The sequence below is a fragment of the Nansenia antarctica genome (assembly GCF_963989245.1).
Source record: "Nansenia antarctica genome assembly, chromosome: 4".
Taxonomy (NCBI): domain Eukaryota; kingdom Metazoa; phylum Chordata; class Actinopteri; order Argentiniformes; family Microstomatidae; genus Nansenia; species Nansenia antarctica.
The window spans coordinates 34,811,232-34,835,702 of NC_137689.1; the positions used below are offsets into that span (position 1 = coordinate 34,811,232).

Here is a 24,471-nt window from a genome sequence, read left to right on the forward strand (position 1 = left end):
GCCGAGTTGAGGCGTCGGGCCCGGGCATAGACTGTGGGGCCCACGGTGGTAATATGGTGCTCTACGCCGTGCTTACCCACCTCAGCTGAGAACGTGGGTGTAGTGAGGTCAGGGAAACCGGCGAGCAGGCGTTGATATGGATCCCCGGTGGCCAGCGTGTTTGCCAGGCAATGCGCTCCAGCCCCCCCCAGCGTACAGGGGTACGAAGCAAAAGAGAGGGCATCGATCAGGCTACAGTTCTTAACATCCACCAGCAGGCTAAAAGCACAGAGGAGGTCCGCGCCCAGAAGTGGCGTGGATACAGCAGCCATAACAAAGTCCCAGCCGAAACGATGCCCGCCAAAACACACTTCCACATACCTGATGCCAAATGTTCGTATGGGTGTGCCATTAGCGGCGTCCATCTGGGGCCGTGTCCGCCGGCCATGGTGTCCACGGCCTGCGCTGGCAGGATGCTGCGTTGAGCGCCCGAGTCGACCAGCAACCGCCGGCCAGATAAAGAGTCGGCGACGAACAACAGCTTGCAGTCACGGCCGGCGCCCATAGCTAATGAGCGCCGGCCCTGGCGTTTCCCTGTACCCTGAAACTGCATGGCTTGCGACACTGCTTGGCCTTGGACCCAAACCTTGCATGGTAGTAACAGAGCCCGTCGTCGGTTTGGCGGCGGGTAGTCAAAATGCCAGGTGATCAAATACCAAGATATCCTGAAAATGGTCGGGGCCGACAATCGTAAATGTTGTATGTGTTCAATATTTACGACCAAACATCCTTATGTGTGTGGGCAACTCCCGACTCGGGTTGCCAGATGGGCTCTGTTTTTTTTGGTGGAATTAGCGGTTTTAGACTGGTTAGGGTGGAAAATGTCAATCCCATCTGGCAACCCTGTTCGCGAGTCCGATTGTGACGTAGATGGAATGTAGCCAAACAAGAAGCGAGCTGACTTCTTCTTTTCAGATGGGAATTTCGGCGCACACCACACACAATACGATCAAGGCTGTTCAATCCAAGATTGTTTATCTTCATGTGTGGGGTCTGTCTCAGATAAAATCCTTATGTGTGTACCGGGCTTTAGTGGACTGAATCAATTAGTGGCGGAGAAAATTCATTCGTGGCGACTCGCCACGAATCAATGCATATAGAGCAGCGATTCCCAACCTATGGGCCTGCAAGTGACTGCAAGTGGGTCGGCAAATATATATATATATTTTTTTTACAAAAACGTTTTAATTAAAAAAAGAGGGTCATGGTACTGTATTATTTTCTTTAAAACCTTCAAAAATGCATAATAAAGTGTGATACTACTAGGCCTACTGCACTGTATGTATGATGATTGTATGATGATGGATATGAAATATCCAATAAGAATAAGGATGAGACACCAAAAAAAAAGATTTTTAAGTGGGCCTTGAGTCCAAAAAGGTTGGGAACCGCTGATATAGAGGAAACACTGCTAACTGTACTTATACTATTTTATCTGTATACACCATATGTACATAGCTACTTTATTTGTACATAGCTTACTGCTGTCCTCTCCTGTAAATACCTCTAACTGCCATAGTTGCTATACTGTACCTATCACTGATCACTATATTTTTTTATATCACTATTTGCATTCTTGGTTAGATGCTAAACTGCATTTCGTTGTCTGGTACTTGTACTCTGCAATGACAAAGTTTAATCTAATCTACCGTATTTTCCGCACTATAAGGCGCACCGGATTATAAGGCGCACCTTCAATGAATGGCCTATTTTAGAAATGTTTTCATATATAGGGCGCACCGGATTATAAGGCGCACTGTCGTTTTTTTTTTTTTTGACTGGGGTTGCGTTATGCATCCACTAGATGGAGCTGTGCTAAAGGGAATGTCAACAACACAGTCAGATAAAGTCAAACTTTATTAAGCGTTCTGACAACTCCGTTCACTCCCATGGTAACGTTGTTCAAACGTTAATGTGCATATTAACAATATTAACAATAACATATTAACAATATTAACAATATCTCCCAGCCTTGTTCACTCTTCTCCCAAACGTGGAGGGGAACTTTTCCCTGATTCAGTAAACACGTAGTAAAAGAAACAGTCTGATAGTATTGTCGTTAGGTATACTGTGTCGTCGGAAACGTATCTACTGCCATCGATAATGTTCTCTCTTCTCTTGGGGTTCATAACAACGTAATGATCAGAGTGATCTTAAGTTCAAAATCTAAAGCCTATGATACACGGGCAACTGTGAAGAAAAGGACAGGATGTTATCCTCCGTCTCGTCAGGTTCTCCTCCTTCATTTAAGATGTCTTTGTCTTTGTAGACCTCAAGCTTCACATTCCAAAGGCATGGGTGTTCTACACTGACATGGAGACAGAGGGATGAGATGTTCATTAATTCAATTCAGTCAAACATTCAAACTTTATTTCAGTAAACACGTAGTAAAAGAAACAGTCTGATACCACTAAATCAAACGTTAGTGCATAACTCAACATTGTTCAGTTATGTATAACACGTAAAGCTCACTTTTTCAGTTCATTCCTCGTCCACGAATCCCTTGAATTATTCTTCTTCAGTGTCCGAATTGAACAGTTGGGTGAGTACGGCATCCATTCAGAGCACATGATAGCATAACAATGGCATAGCATTCGCGGAGATTCCAAGATGGCGGCCGTCGTTTACTGATTACCGTAATGCTGCAAGCGGTGCGGCTTTGTAGTTTACCAGTCGTACTGAAACATTTTATTATTATAAAAAAAAAAAATATTGGTCATGTAATTTTTACATTTTGATCCATATATAAGGCGCTCCGGATTATAAGGCGCACTGTCGTTATTTTTTTATTTTTTGGGCTTTTAAGTGCGCCTTATAGTGCGGAAAATACGGTAATCTAATATCAGACACACAGTCATATCAGTCTACGGTTGCTGAGTGAAAAAATTATGCTTGAAGAGAAGACTCATAAAGAAATCACATACTGAATTTGCGTTTGGTTTTCACTAGGGATGTGCATAACTAAATGTTTTCATATTCAAATAATCAGTGGGTGCTATGAACGAATAATCGATTATTCGATCTGTGCCGACATTCACAAAGGCAGCCATGGATCATCGGCAAAAAATCACATAATATCTTAAACGCAACTTTCTGAATACCTAAATTAGGCTAACATAACAATAATGCAGAACAGAAGAAAGCCATGCGCCAACCCCCTCACCTTCTTTCTTCTCTCTGTTCTCTTGACACAGCCGCCAATCATCACCCAGGGGGCGATGGTCACCAAGATTACCTTCGGCAGCGGCAGCAGCAGCAGCAGCCACCACCACTCCCCTCCTGTCTCCAGCAGCGGAGAGGCCACCGCCAAGCTGCTCCCCGAGCCCAGCTCTGGCCCCTCCGGGGTCAAGCCCTCCGTGTCGGACATCCTCAAGATCTCAATGATGGAGGCGGAGATCGACCCCAGCGTGGAGCCCATGGTGGTGGACTCGTCCAGCGACTGCAGCCCCTACGGGAAGGCCCTGGGTGTCGGGGGGGCCGTGGCAGGGAGCTCAGCGGCGCTGGGCTCGGGCCCCGTCATCAGCAGCTCCGGGACCTCCCTCCACCACTCCCACTCCAAGCCCCAGCACAGCCCGTTCAGCCGCGCCCAGAGCCTGGCCACCCAGAAGAGCAAAGACAACCTGGACATCATTGAGGTACGACCCCCCCCCCCCCCCCCCCCCAGAGAAACGTCTCGTTTTTTTTCTGACCAAAATTGTTCCGCACTACGCTGACAAACCGCCACGACACTCTGTCTTATTACTGCACACCACATTTACGTCACCTGAACGACCAGCTCTTAACACTAGAACAGCCATGAGGGGTCATTTGACCAAGTGAGTAAAGAAAAATGTTATATCTTTGCACTCAATCAAATTTCAGTTCCCTCCTTTCATGACTCCTAGATATGTGTGTTCTACCACCCAGTATCCTCACATTTTCAAAATCAAATCAGGATAAGCTAATATAAAACATTTTTTTTGTTTTTCTGTGTAGGAAGCAGGCTAATTTATAAGCGGGCAACTAGTGGTTGTTGTGTGTAAATAGCAGCGTGAGCATTGTAAAGAGGGGGTTTCAGTAGGTAAAAAAGGCATGGCTAGTCTTAATGGTAGCCGTGTCTCTCCTCTCCTTTTCCAGGTGATCCCACAGTACTCCATCATGCCAGACTCCAGCCAGTCCAACGTGGTGGTGGAGCCCAGCGGCTTCCTGGAGATCAGCGACTACACCAGCCAGCGTCTGGAGGAGAGCGTCATGGAGCAGGAGGTGGACAGCAGCAACGACGAGGCCGCCTCCGTCAGCCCCCTGGAGGACGGCTGCGCAGACCAGTCCCAGTGACCTCTGACCTCTCACCCCCACCATGGGTGACAGGATGACGTCGTCACCATGGGAATGACTTTGAAGTGACTTGAGCGATGACGCCATCGGAACCCAAAGCGGATGCATACTTGTATTCGTGATCCGGGGTTCCTCTTCCTTTGGTTTAGTATTTTTAATTTAACTGAGCAGCAACTTCTTCAACAAGCGTGGATCTGGCGTCAGATAAGGCCTGGCTATATCAAAAAACTTCAATGGCTGGAGAGAAGGAAAGTGTTGACAAAAAAAGAGAAGTGTATCGAGAGTTGAAAAAGGGAAAAGAAAGAGACCAAGGCTTAACCCTCGCTAAGCTTTGAACTGCTGCCTTACAGAGAGGTGAAGGTGGCGAGCAACTGCCTGGAGGAAATAGGAAAATGTTTTCGATAACTTTAAATGGGACATTTTTTTATTTGCTGAATTGCCATTTTAGGAAGAAACAAGGCTGTGGCTCACCTTTCATTTATATGTTCTTTTCTTAAACACTTTTTCTAGCAAGGCAATATTGTAAACTGAAATAAGACATGGACGGAAATATTACAACATTTATTTACTTAACTCAAGGAGATAAGTAGAATATCTTAGACCTTGCTGTAATTATGTAATTATGCTGATTTATGATGCCAGCATAATTACATGAATTTGGTTAGATTGATCGTTAAACATGTTATTTTGATTTGATCTTTTTTTTACATTGTAAAGCGTATTTTTAAAGGACATTTGACTACATGAGAGATGTAGACAAGAGGACAGCGTAAGCTCCTGATATATTCTGAATCAGTCTGGTCCCATTGACGACCAACGTAATTTTACTTCGCACAGTTACGTTGAAAAGTGGGCATGTGCAGTGCAGTGATTCATGTTTGTCACATACAAGGTTTGTCATGAAGTGCTTGTTGTATGAATAAACCTTGAGGAGTTAGCACTTTTGAAGTTGATTTAAAAAAAAAAAAAACATGCAATAAGCAAAAGAAGACGATTTCTCAAACTGGTAGAGGCAACTTTCACCTGCTCTGCCCAATCTGCTTCAATGGTGTTTCTGTTTTGTGTTCTCTCTTTGTGTATCGTTTAGAATTTTAACTGTATAAACTTTTATACAAAAGCTCAAAGTGTCTGGCTGTGCTATCATTTAATGTTCGTTCTTTATTATTCAACTGTTCATCGGAGGTTAAATTAGGGTAATGTTTGCATTTCCCAGGGACGAATTGTGTTTTTTTTACATTTTGCCCCGCAGGGACTGTATATCAATGAATATATATCTTGTTGACATGAGGAAACCCCCAATTTTTCTGGCGGTTTTAGTTTCACATCTATCCAGTTTACTACAGACCATAGTGTAGTCGTACAGTGTTTTAGCCAAAGGCGTGAGCGTGTGTGTGTTTGGAAGTTTCGGTGGATACCAGCACCCTTATTTCACCCAATCATCTGCCTTGTGTAATGGCAGGCTGTACATTTCTTTTATGTGTGTTAGAACCACGTGGTTAGGTAAGGGCTGTGTAATCAGGGCTTGAGTAGAAGCTATGCATTGTGTACACAGCGCCAAATAAGCATTAGCTCAAAGGGGAGGCTTGTCATTGAGGAAGGGTTATTTTGCGCTCTCACTGGGCTTCTGCGAATCTTCCCATGTAATCCACCCACCCAGGTGGGTACTTTCCGTATCCGGATACCACTGAAGCGTTTTCCACAGGGAGTATACCCAAGCCCCAAGGTGGGGTTGGCATACGCGTACCATTGGCTCCCCCTTCTATTGATCGAGGGCACTGGCTGGGTTCAGCATGGCAGCACTTCTTCTCTGAAGTGGCTAGTATTTGTAGTGTGCAGAACAAAACACAGCCGCAGGCAAAACATGGTTCAAGTGGTTCATTTCACATTAGTCACACCAGAACAAGGTTAGGAAATGACAGGCACCGGATTTGGAAATTCAAATCGAAAATGATACCTACCCTACCCTACACCTGAATTAAGACTGAACGTCATGCCTTAACCTTTGGAAATGCACCGTGAAAACACACAAGCATAAACAAGTTTGTTTTGTTTTTTGTAAGAAGGGGAGTGACCGCAGAGCTAATCCTTCTAGTCCGACCGTCCTGTAAAGGGAGTACGTAAGCCGTGGTGGTTTAGACAGCTTCCTTTTCTTTGACTCCTGAAGTCATTGTCAAAGGGTCATACACGCAGGTGTTCACCATCCCTCACTCGCTCTCCTTCCATACTGTACGCCGTTGTGTTTCATTGTACTTTGTGCAAACATTGATGCTTCCTGGCTGCATGTGTTTTACAACCCCAATGTTAATACCCGTTACACTGATGGTGGAACTGCACTCACTCACAACAGAGGATTACATTACAGTCACCTTTCTGTTTCTATTTTAGTAACAAGGAAGTGGCCAGCTAAGACCCTGGTACGAGGCAGCAGTAGGCTGCTGTAAACTCTCTACATCATTATTTAGATTACATTCAACCTTTTTGTCCAACCACATGTATGTTTGGCTCTAGGCACAGGGTCAGCCATAGTCAGTGCCCCTGGGGCAATAAGGGAATAAGTGTCTTGCTCAAGAGCACAATGGCAGTTGTAGGCACCTAATATGATGCCAGCAACCCTCCAGTCACTGGCTCACATGCAGCTCCCTCCTGAGGCGGGGACCGAACCAGAAACCTTCTGATTGTTAGCCGGGCTCTCTAACCTCTAGGCTATCTGCCGCCCCAATATATTTCTATAGATAACATGGTATATTTCTATAGATATATTTCTATAGATAACAGTATGGTACTATATATTTCTATAGATAACAGTATGGTACTATATATTTCTATATTTATATAGATAACAGTATGGTACTTCTCAGTATTTATATATTTAGATAGATAGATAGATAGATAGAACAGTATGGTACTATATATTTATATAGATAGATAGAACAGTATGGTACTAGTGTGGTAACATGTTTCTCAGTTTTGGTGACTAATACTTTGTTTCATTGTATCGACTGCTTGCTTACTCAGCTGGCTATTTGTTTTAGTTTTTTTAGGGCATTTCTGCTTTATTGGGATAGAGACAGTAGAGATTGACAGGAAGGATGGGTGAGAGAGAGGAGGGATGATATGCAGGATATGTCGATGGCCGGAATTGAGCCAGGGACCTTGCGATGATATGGTATGTGCATTAGTGTGCTGCATATCTGAACACCCCTCTACTTACATTTCCAAATAATTTATCCAATCTCAATTCACCCACCAAATAAGCCGGAAAAGATCCCAGCTGCATGATGCAGATATTTCACATGTCACATTCTTAAATTCAGTGCACAGACATTTTCATCACATTCGGAGTAGAATATTGTTATGCATTAGGTCATGGGAAATATGAATTGCAAATTGTACATGTTGTTTGCACTTTGAGCCCATATTATATATATCATTTTTTTCAGTTTAAATCCTAAAGAAAGCTTTAAATGACAGTTCAGAACTGAGGTGCTGAATATAAACTCAGTTTGATTATTCCTCCCCTTTACTAATACCAATTGGTATTGTTTTTTATATCGTTGGAAAGCCGGATTAGTCACCTTTATAATAAGGTACAACTTGTGAGGATCATGCATTCGTGGAATGAGCAACACAGTAACGTGTGGGTAGAGGCCCAAAAGAGTGTGCCAAAATGCAATATTCTTAAATTGTACCTTGTTTTAAAGGTGACTAATCAGGCTTTCCAACGATTTAAAATACAATACCGATTGGTATTATTAAAGGGGAGGAATAATCGACCAAAATAACGTTTCCGAACTTTTTTTGAGGAGTTCATATTCAGCACCTCAGTTCTGAATGATCAAGCACTGCTATTTAAAGCTTTCTTTAGGATTTCAACTGAGGAGTTTGAGGAGTTTAGTAGTGAAAAGAGGAAGTAAGAGCACTTTCACTGCCAGGCTGGTGGTTACAACTCCCTAACGTCTCCCTGTATGCACCATGTCACCACAGACTGACCACTGCTCCAACACACACACACACACACACACACACACACACACACACACACACACACACACACACACACACAAAAGCAGTTTGCATCCATGACACTGCAGACAGAGACAAAGACAAACGGCCCAGGTTTCCCCTTCATAGATAATTTGCTTAGGTTCACTGCAAGGTCAACGTGCACCTTTGATCTCCATGTTCAAAGTGTCTTCTGTCAATAAACGATTGCTTTCCACTGGTTGACTCATTCAATGAGACATTCACTGCTAGAATTGAAAGAAAGAACACAACCTATCGTGCCTATAGGTGTATCACCAGTATACTAAATCAACCTTGAACATACACTTATACACAATCCACCAGCTGGGTGTCCTGGGAGTTAGGGTTAGGGAGTGAATGTTGTTTTCTGCTGGGGAGGAACCCAGAGGAGTGTGGTTTGTGGTGAGGGAGCCTGATGAACCTGACCCCCGGGCTGACACCTCAGACCCTAGAGTGTTTTCACTGCGGTGTGGCTTGAAGGGAGGTCAGTGGGCATGGGTCAACCCACCAGTATGTGTTCCCTGCAATGGGATATCTCACTGAGGGATACCGGGGGAGTTGCCTGTCTTTTCTCCTGAGCTATCTGGCGTATCGATGTCACTCTACCCGTTCACTCTACTGTTCACTCTACTGTTCACTCTACCCGTTTACTCTACCCATTCACTCTACTGTTCACTCTACCCATTCAGTAGAGTGAACTCTACTGTTCACTCTACTGTTCACTCTACTGTTCACTCTACTGTTCACTCTACCCGTTCACTCTACTGTTCACTCTACCCGTTCACTCTACTGTTCACTCTACTGTTCACTCTACTCCAGACTTAGTCTTTGTGGATGGCAAGAGCAAACTGTCAGTGTTCAGCCTCCTCTGGCCGGGGTTAGGGTTATGGTTAGGGTTAGGGTTAGTGTTAGGGTTAGGGTTAGTGACCGGGGCCTCCGGCTATTGATGTATGCACCGTCTTGGCTTTTCCCTGCTTTGGAAGTGATATCCGGGGGCAGAGCGTGTGTGTGCCCTCCTGGGGTTGAGATCCGGCCGGCAGCCCAGGCCCCAGGTTGGCTGTACCCCCCCATGACATGTGGCTCTGTTTAGGGGAAAACTGACTAACCGCCCCCCTCCCTCCCGGCCCCCTGCGGTCACTCCTCAGGCCATGATGAATGTGCCAAGTCCCAGTGTGTGACACGGCTCCCCTCACTCCGTTGGCTCACTCGGGTGAAAAAGACACCGTAAATCCTCATTTATCCCCCCTCTTCCCCCGCTCCCTTTATCACATGGGATAGGGATAGGAATTCTTTAAAATGGAAATGGATCCCAGACCCTTAGAGTCTGTGTGTGTGTGTGTGTGTGTGTGTGTGTGTGTGTGTGTGTGTGTGTGTGTGTGTGTGTGTGTGTGTGGAAGGAGAGAGAGAGAGAGACAGAACACAAGCAGCTCTTTGGTTTATGTAGATTAAGCTTTTACTGGGGTCAGCAGATACAGGGCTTGTCATATTTATGTTCCCCCCAAAGGAATTTTCAAAATATACCATTCTTCTGATCCCAGCTGTAACTCATAACTTTGTAGTTGTGTAAATATTATTTTTGGGGGGCTGTCATGTCTTGCTGGTATTTGTGTCTGCTGTAGTGTCTACAGTATCCAGTATCAGCAAACCCTAATGTACTCGTCAAATGGAAACAACATACTGTGTAAGATTAGAAAGAGATTAAACAAACCCTTTTCCATCGTTTTAAAGCATACGTATGTGTAATGCATGTAGAATATATGTATATAATATAACAAACTGCTGATACGTACGTTTGTTGCGTTTTATAGCCTCCTAAATCTCAATGGGTTCCAGCTGAGAATGTGGCCAGTCCTCTCCTCTCCCCTGTGCTGCTGCCAGCAGTATGTGAGACAGGACAGGGCCAGGCGTGTCACTAACACCCCACAGCACCACATCTTTGAGGATGTGTGTGCGTGCGTGTGTGTTTTTGTGTGTGCATGTGAGTGTGCGTGTGCGCTTGTCTGTGTGTGTGTGTGCGTGCGTGTGTGTACCGTATGTGAGGATGTCTGTACACACGTGTGTCCATAGACAGTGACAACAGATCTCCAGCTGTAGAACATCCCCAGGCAGAACAGAATACAGAGGTCAGGTTCTATCTAAAGTGTGTCAACATCTGTCGCCAATATGGGCTCCACTGCTGAGGCACGTAAACATGTCTGTTGGCCATTTGTTGTAAGACGGTTTAAAAAAGAACCCCTTTAGACCGTTCGACACTTTACTGCTCCAACTGAAATAACTATTTATTGTTATAGCACGTTGTGATTCACGTCAATTCCAAGTGAATGAGACAGCGCTGGACAGAGCAGCCAAAAGACATAAACATCCATGTGCCTGAGGAGAGAATGCTCTGGCTTTTACCTTCCATCTGCACAGACAGGTAGTGCAGTCTCCATCCATGACCCAATCTATCAATGACTAACCATTATCCATATGCCAATGGCCGTTATGTTTTAGGGTTTCAAAACCAAATCCAATGTTGCACCTTTGAACTTTGAATGCAACAAGGTGGAATTTTGCTCTACTTCCACAGCGAACAGTTTGGACACAGATAGGGGGAGCACTGTGGCTGTGCTCCCTATGGTATGTGGCGTGTCCGGAGATGTCTAATCTGGGCTTTGAACTCCTGACCACAGCCACCCTCTTCATAGCGGCAGCGGGAAAGAGGGAGAGAGAGAAGGAGGAAGAAAGGACAGAAAGACTGACCTCTGGAAAGCATTGGTTGGAAACACCACAGAGCCAAGAGCCAAGATGCCTGGGAAGGACAGAAATAACCATGGCTGAAGTCATCTTTGACCCCTTGGATTCTCATGTTCATGTTGAGAGAATGGCATCAAAGAGTGTCCTTAGGAAACTTGACACACTCCACCACTCAGCCATTCGCTTTGCCACTGGTGCACCCTTCACTACTCACCACTTGTGCACCCTTCACTACTCACCACTGGTGCACTCTTCACTACCCACCACTGGTGCACTCTTCACTACTCACCACTGGTGCACTCTTCACTACTCACCACTGGTGCACCCTTCACTACTCACCACTGGTGCACTCTTCACTACTCACCACTGGTGCACTCTTCACTACTCACCACTGGTGCACCCTTCACTACTCACCACTGGTGCACCCTTCACTACTCACCACTGGTGCACCCTTCACTACTCACCACTGGTGCACTCTTCACTACTCACCACTGCAATCTCTCCAAACTGGTGGACCACCCCAGGCGGCTTCTTCACTGACTTCAATTAATCTATAAAACAATCCTGGGAAAAACACCTCTCTACCTCTCATCTCTCCTGCACTTCGGTTACTCACAATGGTTACCACTCAAAGGGCCTCAGTTATAAAAAAAGTACTTGAACGTCATCTTTGACTTTCACGTAAGCACATTTTTCTAAACGAACGTAAGCATTATTTATAAAAACGGGCTGCGATTGTTTAAAATTGCGTACGTGCTTCCTTCTATAAATACCAACGCAGGTAAAATGAACGCAGGTGAATGAGGTTTGTATTAACGCCCTGTGATAGCGGCTCAATTAAGCCAAGTGCTTTAATATAGGGTAGGCGTTCGTCTGGAAGTGGGAGAGGGCAGAGAAGGGTGGCTTCTCGGTAAGTTGCATTTGTAACGTTTGATCATTACAACTAACCAGGCAAATGCTTATAATCAGTACCAGTGGTGTAGTCTACGTGATACGCAGGACTACGCCGTATACCCACTAGGAAAGGCCAAGGATTTCCGTATACCCACTTAAAAATGTGCGAGGATACGTAACGGCGTTTTGTGACAGAACTTTCACACTTTCATTCACCCCGTCTGTGTTACGATTCGAAGCACTTACTTCGGACTTTCTGACATGTTTGTTAACACATAACCAGTTGTTCAGAAGGCTCTCAGTATTTCCCCTACAATTGCCTTGGGGTGGGCGGGCCAGGCCTATCTCCACACTTCGCTTGCCAGCACTGGAGAATGTTTTAGTTTTTTTGGTGCGCGTGCGACGCGAGAGAGTTTTTGCAGAGTGAAAGCTCTGCGGAAGAAAGTAAGCAAGTTGAAACGTTAGCAAATATAATTACTGAGTGTTCTGACAGAGAAAGTTGGTTCAAATTAGTCGTTATTATTGTGACTAGAAAGTGTCTGATTATAGTTTCATGGTGTGAATAATAGTGTCAAAGAACTAGCAAGCTAGCTAGCTTACTCAGAGGTGATTAGATGAGCTAAAAACAAGACTCCAGACAGCCCAAAATAAACTGGTTAGGCTTCTGCTAGGCCTCAACCCTAGGACACATCTAACCGCTGCTCATTTTTTGAGCCTTGATTGGCTACGAGTAGTTGACAGAGTGCAGCAGCTTGCACTGGGCCTGGTCTTCAAGATACGCTACACCACAAAGACACCCAAGTACCTGTCAACATACTTCCAAAAAGTGAACAACGTCCACACATACAATACCAGAGGAAGCTCCACGAACCACGTTCAACCGCGTTGCACCACAAACAAGGGGTTAAACTCGTTTGCAAACTATGCAGTAAAAATGTGGAACGCCCTTCCTATAATCTTAAAGGAGTGCAAAACACTGCCCACCTTCAAAACGACTCTCAAAAAACATTTACAGGAGGCTGCAATCCGTAACTGGACCCTCTAAATCAAAAAACTGTACATACTTGTTGTTTTGTCCCCCCGCCCGAACTACCCATTGTACATATTATATGTCTGTCCCCCTGCCCCCACCCACTGTACATACTTTGTGTTTTGTCCCCCGCCCCCACCTGTGGTGTATGTCCCCACCTGTCCTACCCGCTGTACATACCTTATGTTTTGTTGTATTGTTCTTCCCATGTTGGATGTATGTTTATCTTGTAGATAGTACTAGTTATTTGTCTGTATTATCTTGTAGATAGTACTAGTTTTTTTGTCGGTCTTACATTAATTTTAATTTTAAATTAATTTTGCCATTTAGCAGACGCTTTTATCCAAAGCGACTTACAATTACGAATTACAGGGACAGTCCCCCTGGAGTAACTGAGGGCTAAGTGCCTTACTCAAGGGCACACTAGTAGTGGTGTGGTTTCAGGCGGGATTTGAACTCACAACCTTCCGATCGGAAGTCCAACACACTATCCACTAGACCACCACTACCCCATTCTTGGGTTTTTATCCTGTTAGTTGACCTTGTATGTAATATGTACTTTCATGTACCTACTTCTGCAAATCTTCTAATAAAGTTTTCAATCAAATCAATCAATCAAAGCTAGTCTGCTTGCACATGCCAGCTAAAAGAGCTAACTGGATGCACTTCATTATTTTACTTAAAGTAGATATACAATCTTTCTTATTCTGCTAGAATTGGGCTTTATAGTAATACCATAATGGTATATTTACAGTACATGGACAGTGGATTGAAGCATTGGAACAAACCCTCACTCATTGGAAATGTCTGTTTTTTGTAGTTGGACATACGATTTTCTTACAGGTAAAAGAGTAAGTAAAGACAGTATCTGACTGCATTGCCCACAGCAACCCAATATTAAATTAGAATGATGTTATGATTTGATATGAATCAATTTATACCTCTTATTAAATTATAAATACTCTGGTTGTTATATTTGCCTTTTGGTTGACAGCAAAAGAGGGAGAGAGGAGGATAGAGAGGGAGAGAAGGAGAGAGAGCGGCACACCAGAGAGAGAGACAGCAAGAACCAGGTGAGAAAGTGGTAGTCAAGACCACATAAGTAGCCTTGAGAACCGATGGTTCTCGAGCCTAACAACCCTTAGGGGGCAGGAGCCTATCTCCTGTTTCTGTAGCGTGAGGCAGCTTGATGTACAAGTACAGTCCATGCCACCCCCCAAGGCAGCAAACACTGGTGTAGATGCATACTGTATGCATAAGTGAGTGAGGTGGTGCTTATGGGGTGTCGCTCCGGCTGGTAGGGCAAAATCACAGTGTACCCACTAGAAAAAACTAGACTACACCACTGCTCAGTACTCAAGTTGTAAAAGAAAATCAGGGGAGGTGGTGGATTTTATCATATGAGGACAATTTTAGCATCCCCTCAGCGTCAGTGACTTCAGTGTCAGTAACTTGGTAAACATGTAATTGCATGTGTGCGTGCCCCCCTCGCACCTTGAAATAGCAGTAATACCACGTTCATTGATAAAATGACATAAGGTATGGAAAGTGGGGATGGCCGTTTTATAAGGGGGACGATTTTGACTGTTTTTATTTTCCCCCTCAACTCGAGTGCTGCTTATACTGTAATAATATAATGGTCTTATTCTTATCAGGTGGTCTTATTCTTATACTCCCTTTGCGAACTCCCAGACACCGGAGAAAATCCAGTATAATTTAGCGCGTGGCCGGGCAAGGTCCGTGGTGGAACGCACTAGGCATGCCTGTAATAACTCTGCCAGTAGGTAATGTGCGTACGCAAGGTCAATACTCCACGTAGAGCTACGATCGTTTCCATGGTCAAATTGACTCACGTTGAAATTGTATAAATCACTACGTTGACGTGGTTTTCTACGTACGACACGGGTAAGATCAAAATTTGATCTACAGTACTTTCTATAAATGTGACGACTGAGGGTGTTTTAAGTTACCTCTCGGAAAACAGAAATACGTCAAATCAGTCTTCAAACTATTTCTGACCTAAAACTCAGATTTCCGTTTTTTTAGCTAACATTCAACTTGAAGATGTGAAGTACCCACTCGTTATTTTTCCGAACAGTTTTAGGTTCATTAAATAAGTATAAATCTATCAACAAAATAGGCTTGTTTGTCTTGAAATAACATACGCTTTCACTTGGGTGTGATTGGCTGTTGAGCTCGCTCAAGGGGGAGGGACACAAAGGGCGCATCTTTCAATTTGTTCATTGAGAATGTATTTTGAGTTTGTACATCGATGAACACTGCTTAGCTCATCAATTGTTCAGTAATGACTGAAGGCACAAAGAAAGTCCCCAAGAAACGAAACTTTACTAGGACAACACACGGATTTCACGGGATCAACATACCACAACACGTTCTGCTTTTGGGTAAGTAGCCTACAGTCCTTTGTTTGTTTGTGTTGGGCTAGCCGTGTTAGCTAGCGAACATTAGCTAGTATGTTCTGTGTCGTCGTATTGCCTTTTTAAAGACTTTCTAAAACAATCGCATAGCACATGCTGTTCTTATAAGTTGTGTTGTTGCTACTGTGTACAGTTAGTTAACTGTTTTCTTTTGTTACTTGGGTTGGGCTAGCCGTGTCAGGGGAGCGTACCTATGTTCCCCGGGTCCTATGTTCCCCGGGTCCTATGTTCCCCGGTTCCCCGCTTCCGAAAAAGGGTCCTATGTTCCCCGCTTCCGAACAAGGGTCCTATGTTCCCCGGGTCCTATGTTCCCCGCTTCCGAAAAAGGGTCCTATGTTCCCCGGGTCCTATGTTCCCCGCTTCCGAAAAAGGGTCCTATGTTCCCCGGGTCTTATGTTCCCCGCTTCCGAAAAAGGGTCCTATGTTCCCCGGGTCCTATGTTCCCCGCTCCCTCCGTGGAGGGAGTTGGAGGCCCGTCTACTGAGGCTGAAAGAACAATATATTCAGGGCCTCAGACATCTGGCTTCGTACTGGAGGGCTGTCAGCCGTAGCGTCCTTATGGGCTAGATCGAAAGGGGTAGACTTTTGTTCTTTTTTTTGTTTGATTTTTGCATTTATGCACCTTTATTTGGATAGCACTTTTCAAACAAATAATCAGGAGGAGGTTATTATGTTGTCCAGTAGGCCTGTGTTGTTGTTATTATTATTAATATTGGCCTAATTTAATTATTATTGTTATTGTTATTATTGTTATTATTTACGTCTTACGTCTTGTAGGACGTCGCTGCGACGTGACAAGTGAAAGAGTTTTTAAACTTGTGATGACGTCGTGAGTTAGCTGGGCTGTTTGAGCTTAAAATAAAATAGCCCCCCTATCAATTATTTTAAGCTCAATTGTTATTACCAGGCAGTGACAATGGCTAAAATAATGACTGGAGACCGAGGAGGTAAAATATTAGTTCTTGATAATTTTAGGTACCACAAACACCGCACAAACAAACAGAATATTCGGTGGCGGTGTTGGAGAGAAGACTGCCGGACAGTACTGGTGACCAACATCTTTGATGTAGAGGTAGACAATCCCAACATCCAAGTTCGGGAGGTCTACGAACATGTACATGCCCCCGATACACAAAGGGTGAACAATGCACAATTTCACCAAGTGGTTACTGGAGAGGTGGTGAGGGAACCCACCGTACCCATCAAACGCATTTACAACGCTGAGCGCGTAGGTCTACAGCGGGGCCGTCCGATCCAGGGTGGAGGTCGGGGGCGACCTCAAAGATTTCTGTCAGTTAGGTCTGTTATGGCCAGAGCCAGAGCTGCTGCAATCCCTCCGATCCCAGCTACCGTTGATGATGTAAGGATCGACGGTCCATGGGCTGAGACATGGGGCAGAGACCACTTCCTCCTGCACCAAGACAGTGAGTGGGGCATAGCAGTGTTTTCCACAGAGGACAACCTGAGACAGCTGCAACACTGCAGGACATTGTACATGGATGCTACATTCAAGTCGTGCCCACGCCCATACAACCAAGTCTTTACTATACTCGGGGACATTCATGGCTTCGTTGTCCCCCTTGTACATGTCCTCATGGAGCAACGTACAATTGGACACTACCGACAAGTGTTCCAGTGTGTCAAAACGTCAGTCAGGAGAATCACCCACCACCGTTGGCATCCGCGTAAAGTCATCTGTGACTTTGAGCACGCGCTGAAAACTGCTCTTGAAACGGAGTTGCCACAAGCCAGAATCGGAGGATGCTACTTCCATTTCAACCAAGCCTTGTGGAAGAGGGTACAGGGACTTGGATTGGCTGGTCCATTCCGAAATGACCATCGACTGGCAGCAGTCATCCGCAAGGTGATGGCCTTAGGACACCTGCCTCTGCCTCTGGTCCAGATCAATTTTGATCTTCTCCTCAACCACAGAGACACCAGGCGTGCCCTGAGGAACCACCCTGAGTTACAAGACTTCCTCACATATGTTCGTAACACATATGTCCAGCCTGGAGCGGCCTTCCCACCAGCAATGTGGAATGTGTTCGAAAGAAACATGGAGCAAAGGACCAATAACCATGTTGAATGTAAGTGTAACAATGACAGATCTGAACAAAAAAAATAATAATTTCATCTAATAACTAAATCTGAAGTATTAAGTTAATTATTTTATATTGTTAATATAATATTGTCTGCTAATTATGGGTTAATTCATTCTTATCCTATCACCTCTGGGCCTGTGCGTATATCGAGTATAGGTTTAACTATGAGCCGAAACAAAAATTAACGAAACATCAAACACAGCAGAGGACAGGAGGGCTCTTTAAACAGGAGGGCTCTTTAAACAGGAGGGCTCTTTAAACAGGTGGACGAGTTGCCAATTGGTCCGGTACAGGCGAGCTAATGATGATGGACGTAACATCAGTCCAATCATGGGCGGGCACCGTGATTGAGAAAGGATTAAGAAAGGATTTAAAATTGTGAAAGGAGGAGACACAGAGGGGAAAATGTTCAATGTCAAAATGTTCATGCCAAACTAATAACATTTACATACCCAGCCATCACCTTGTCTCGAGACATCTTAAGACACATTTGCCAAGACGTCTATAGACATGGGTCTTAAGATGTCTTGGAAATATGAAGATGTCTTAAGATGGCTTGAGATGTCTTGGAAATATGAAGATGTCTTAAGATGTCTTGAGATGTCTTGGAAATATGAAGAACACAATGAATGTCATAGTATTGTCTCAGCATTTTATTATTTAAAAAACAACATACACAAATGCATAATCCTACTGTGGATTACTAATTGATAAAGACATTTACAGGAAATTGCAGGAACTATTATAAATAGGAACAAAATTATTATGTGTACAACATTATTATATGAACAAAATGATTATATGTACAAAACCTTTTGTAGGTAGGACACTATTGGACCTCGGCCCAAATCTAGTACTGAACCTGACCCCCCATGCTAAACCATTTGGAAGTACAGTATACTAGGACTCCAATTCAGACACACAATGGCTGTCACAAATCTACTAACTCTAATTATGTAAAATACAAATAAATAAATAAACAAGAATGTGTTGTGTAACAACTCCCCCAAGATTCCCCTCCACCACAGAGAGACTAAACTGTCCTTCTGAAAGAGACTACACTGACATCCTCCATCCCAGACAGACTACAATGACCACCATCACAGTGTGACATGGGAGAGTTACTCCATATGAGAGTGGAGAAACCTATTCTTCAGGTAGCATGTGTTCCTTATGTTGTGGACTACTCTTTTATCAACAATTTCACAGTATTGCCCATTGGTGGCAGTTGACTTCATACCTATCCCAACAAGTTGGCGTGGTTCCCAAAAACATTTATGATGTAGGAACAGGAGGGTGTCAGTGATGGCTGAGGGTGGGAAGAGAAGCTTTGCTCCCTCCTTGTACTCTTCACAGCCTGTCAGGGGATCTTCTCTGTGGAGTGGCAGGAACACGGTCCCTTCAAACAGGAGCTGTGGATTCTCTGAAAATAAAAGACATCAAGTATTAAGGTAGGCTATAGATTCCCATATTATTTTTTTATACAAGGTCTTTCAGTAAGACTATTTTACCTGACATGGTAGCCCATATGCCTGTGATTTTCACCGGTTGCCTGTGGTTCCTGTCTTCACCAAGTAGGGTTGGGTTGAGTTGGGTTGGGGTTGTCTCCACAAATGACCCAACTCTGATAGTCTTTATATCAAATCTGAGAATGAAATTCAGTATGCTAATTATAAAAGGGGTATGCTATTGATAATAGCATATCATTTAGATTGTTTTTAATTTATTATTTTAGATAATTCATTATTTTAAAATATTATTTTCTTTAGATAAACAACTAAAATAAAAAATCTAAATTAGATGCTATTCATACTGCATAGAAACACATTGATATAATATACTTGTATGTTTCAGGGGACAATGTTGCACTCTGATATTTAGTGTGTCTCTGTGCTGCTTGCCCAGCAAGAGGGTTGTCAATATTTTGGATGACAGGCTTTCCCCTTTTCCAAACCTAGGAAATAAAACGGCATGCATATGATTCAAAGAATGCTCTCTTACAAGAAGTTAATACTGACTTATTTGATAATTAATTGTATTAAATATTGTAGTGAAATAATTAATACATTTATGATCAACCCCACCCTACCATACCTTTGGTCCGAGGAAGACCTGTTCCTGTGTCAGGATTCTATTCTCCATCCTCTCCATTAGATCAGGTTGCCGCATATTTTTTGACACCTGTAGTTTTGACAGCTCTGGCAACACCTCGTTTCCATGCTGCCTTAAGCCTGTTTTGGAACGAGTTATATTTTGGTACCAACATTCTAGATATCTTTGGTATAACTGACATGCAGGAAATAATACTGTACATGATAAATACAGATAATACAGTTACTTAAGTAAATAAACACATTTTGAAGTAGATGTTCCTACCAAGCCCTCGTCTTTGCAGAAGATCAGTGGCCGATACTAATGCGACTGAACCAGATGCTCTGTATACAGGGGCATAGCCTGGCAGCCCGTGTACAGGTGTATTGTCTGCCACATGATTGGGTGCTGACAATGTGGTGATGGAATCCAAGACTGCAATCCTCTTGACCATGGTCTTCTCCATACTAACACCATTCTTGTGAGCGATGACTGAAGTACAACATTCATATAAAACAATTAGCTTTAAGCACCTATATGGCCTTGCAAATTAAATACTGTATGTGTAGTTACATTTACCCATGTCCTTGACCCTGTGGTGGTATCGTTCAAAGCGGTTGCAGTCTCCAATCATGGGGTGGCCCAGCACATCTGTTTGCTCTCCAGTGTGATAGCCACAATGAATGTTGGCACGGTTTGCAACATCTGCTTTCCATATCTTAAAGAAAATATGACACCAAAATGTACTTACTTCTGCTAAATGGTGTTAATATGAGTTAATATGTTAATAAAATCTCTGATTTGGAAAGAAGATATATCTCAATCTCACATGAACCATGACTTAGACATTTTAACCATTTGTTGGTTCTCCAAGGCCTATGATGCCCATGTGCTCCCTTTTTGCCGCCTCAGAGCGGGGCAGGTTACCGACTGAAAAGTACATTCCGTTAGTGGAAGGGTACTTCCTCCTGTACAGCCCAAATCCATCAAAATATAAATGGATGTAGAGTGGCAGAACTGGTACCCCTTTAATGAAACAATTTTATGGCAACCATTACTTCATGCATGTTCTTGTTCAGCTTACTCACAGCAACCTATCATATTTGATAAGCCATGAAACTATGACTTAACAGTGCCAATGAAAAGCAGTAGTACAATATCATGGTAAGCTTTTTAACCTACCTGTGGGTAGTTCTCTTTCTGGCTGCCCTTCACTACAATGAGCAGGGAGAGTTGCTACATCTTTGATGTATCTGCTGCGTGGCTCTTCAAATGCAGTGGCAGAGTGGTTGCTGTATATGTAGTAGCCAGTGAACTGTGGAATCTGAGGTATTTTCTGAACCACAGTATCCACTTTGATGGACTCAAAAGCATCAGATATAAATAGTTGTTCTCTAACAGGTGTTAGACTGTGGAACTGTTGATGATTCCTCATCTCAAAGCCACGGAAAAGTATTCTGCACCTGAGCACTAGATCCTGGATGGAGCTGTCAAATGCTATGGACTCCACTCTTGCAAGACGCGATCTGCGGTCGATGTTGATTTTGATTATGTCACGGGCAGTTACCTTGAAATATGAAAAATGAATCAAGTTACACAAACTGATGACATGCACCTTTTTGGGTGGGCGCTCTTAGTAGAGTATCTTGGGAGATCCTAGTAGGGCCTGATTTACTAAGATCCCAAATAACGAATACTAATTGAAGTTCACACACAGGGGAAGTTGTGAGATATACTTGTTATAGGCTATACTTCAAATAAGGCCCGCTATCTTCTACATTGGAAAGATCAACAATCCTCACTGCACACCGTTAGTAGATCAGCTTGCAGATGTAGAACCAGTTTGCACATTAATAGGCCCTTAATAGGCTAATAAGTTATAATTCTGTATTTTTGTTCTAGCTTATCATCGTACTCTAAATGATGCTGTCCAAGTGCGCCATCCTTCACTTTGGTTATTCCTTCGTCACCTGAAGGATCAGCAAACGCTTGCAGAGGATAAGCTGGGGATGGCAGACAGAGGCCACGCTCCTCCAACAAGGAGACGGAAGTGGAGGGAGTTGGAGGCCCGTCTACTGAGGCTGAAAGAACAATATATTCAGGGCCTCAGACATCTGGCTTCGTACTGGAGGGCTGTCAGCCGTAGCGTCCTTATGGGCTGTTGTGTGGGTGTATCGGACATATATCACACAGTAGTATAGGAACAAACAGGGTACTTTATTTCTCTTCTTCACTCAACACGGAAGTACCTTCTTCTTCTGTTCATACATAGTACGTATCACGTAACGCAACAGCGCCCTCCCTAGGGTCATCCTATTATAACATATAGGCAATGCAGTGTAGGCCTATTGTATGGACACAACATCTTCCCCTTTGCAACAAAGGATACTTCTGGTACTCTAACATGAGTATTCAACATAACCTAGAACATTCACATACTACACTCTGCATAATGTATGTAACCCAAAATAACAATTAAACTTCCACAGATTAAGCATATCTTTTCACTCACTTAGACATGACAAAGTCCCTAGTCCAACTAGGTGGATTTCTACTTCTGGTAGGTCTGAGTTGGGTACCTGTGTCAGAGTCCGGCGGTTTGTCAGTCCCTTGCTCAGTACAGTCCAGTGCATTGTCAGAGTCAGTACCTGGGGTCAACTCTGGCAGTGCAGATAAGCGTGAGGCGTTCCAGACTCTTCCATCATCCAGCAGGTAACTGTTTGAGCTTCTCCTGGTCACAACAGTCTTTGGTCTGGTGAACTTCAGTTCTCCTTTCTTTACTTTCCATGGCTCCCTAACCCGTACTTGGTCACCAGGCTGGAAGTCTGTTGCTTTGGCATGGCGGTGAGCATCTGTGTATTGTTTGGATTTTACTTGTTTTTGTTTCACTCTTTCACGCACAGCATGTTCATCCATGGAGGGTACAGGCATGTCTTTTATCACAAGCTTTGTTCTCATTCGTCGTCCGTGAAGCAGTTCTGAAGGGGATACTCCAGTGGTAGAATGAGGCGTTGCTCTGTAGTCCATCAGGAATGTTCTCAGAAATGGTTTCCACGGTTCTCCTTGGATCGATGCGGTCTGTAGGCAGTCTTATAACACGGTTAAATCTTTCAACTTCTCCGTTAGCTCTTGGATAGTAGACTGCTGATTTCAGGTGTGTAATCTCCCTCTTCTTTAGAAAGTCGGCCAACTCAGCGGAGACAAACTGAGGTCCATTATCACTGACCAGCTCCTTTGGATTCCCCTCTCGAGAGAAGATAGTGGTGAGGAACTGGATGACCGTAGCGGTGTCGGTGCGGGGAGCGAAGGCTACTTCAGGCCATTTGCTATAGTAGTCCACCAATGTTATGGCAAACCTACAGTCAGCAGGTGCTATCTCGAATGGACCTACGATGTCCACTGACACCTTCTCCCAGGCAGCAGCTGGTAGAGGTACAGGATGAAGTGGAGCATCATGGGTAATGGTCGTTTTATCATTCTGTCGGCAGGTCGTACAGTTCTTCACGAGTGTCTCTATTTGAGAGTCCATTCTGTGCCACCAATACAGTTCTCTGAGGCGCTGTTTCGTCCTCACAATGCCTTGGTGGGTTTCATGAGCAATGTCAATGAGTCTCTTCTGCAATGACTCAGGCACAAGCAACCGATGAGTACCTCTGACGATGCAGTCCTCCATGACTGCAAGCTCATGTCGAATCAGGAAGTATGGTTGTAAGTCAGGATCAAGGGTGTTTTTCTTTGAGGGCCAGCCCTCCCTAATCTGTGCACGGAGCTTTGTGAGCACTGGACAGGTGCAGCTGGCAGACTGGAAGTCATCCTCGGAAATAGCACTCAGAGCAGAAATAATGGATGCAACAGACTCTACATTTTCTGCAAATGCAGCATCTGTTTCAGGAAGTGGGAGTCTAGATAGACAATCAGCAACATTATTCAGAGATCCTTTTCTGTATTCCACATCATAGTGAAACTCCATCAGGCGAGCAGACCACCTGGCGATCCGTAGGCCAGCACGGTTGTTCCCTTTTGTTGTCAGTAGTGTTGTTAGTGCTTGATGGTCAGTGCGCAAACGGAATTTCCTTCCCCAGAGCCATGTACGCCATTTCTCAGCGGACCAGACGCAGGCGAGCGCTTCCTTCTCAACGATCGAGTACTTCCTCTCAGCATCCGACAGACTGCGAGAAGCGAAGGCGACAGTCTGTTCTTCACCCTTGTTATCTAGTTGAGTCAAAACGGCTCCAAGCCCATAGTCTGAAGCGTCTGTGGACACAATGGTAGGTTTGGTGGGGTCGAAAAGAGCTAATGCAGGGCTGTTCACAATCAGCTGTTTGACTAGGTCAAATCGTCCTTGTGCCACATCGTTCCATTGGAATGTACTGTTCTTTCGCAGTAGGGCTCTCAGGGGCTCCACAATAGCAGCGTAGTTCGGCACAAACTTACTGTACCAGGCTGTCAGACCCAGGAACGAGCGGAGTGTAGAAGGATCAGTAGGAGGCGGGGCCTTCAGGATTGCAGTTACATGAGAGTCATCTGGCAGGAGACCGTCCGGGCCAATCTTAGAGCCAAGAAAGGTCAAAGTAGTTTGACGGAACTTGCATTTATCAACATTGAGTTTCAGTCCTGCGGTGTCGATCTTGTGCAGCACAGCCTTGAGATTGTCGTCGTGCACAGCTTCTGAAGATCCATAGATGATTACGTCATCGAGGTAGCATTGCACACCCTTGAGGCCACTGAGAATCGTCGACATCATCTTCTGAAACGCGGCAGGGGCGGAGCTAAGTCCGTAAGGTACTCGGCGGTACCTGTACAG

General features: G+C 44.3%; 1 protein-coding gene across 1 annotated transcript in view; it reads left to right on the top strand.

Annotated features, from left to right (window-relative positions):
• emsy (EMSY transcriptional repressor, BRCA2 interacting) overlaps positions 1 to 5,376 on the top strand; it is a gene marked incomplete at its 5' end in the record, with an annotated part of 95,300 nt that extends 89,924 nt beyond the window's left edge. The window contains 2 exons of the mRNA XM_080528247.1: positions 3,234 to 3,674; positions 4,156 to 5,376. Of these exons, the coding sequence (XP_080384373.1) occupies positions 3,234 to 3,674; positions 4,156 to 4,353 (639 nt within the window). The 3' untranslated portion in view covers positions 4,354 to 5,376. The remainder of the gene's footprint in view (positions 1 to 3,233; positions 3,675 to 4,155) is intronic.
• Between the last annotated feature and the right edge of the window lie 19,095 nt (positions 5,377 to 24,471).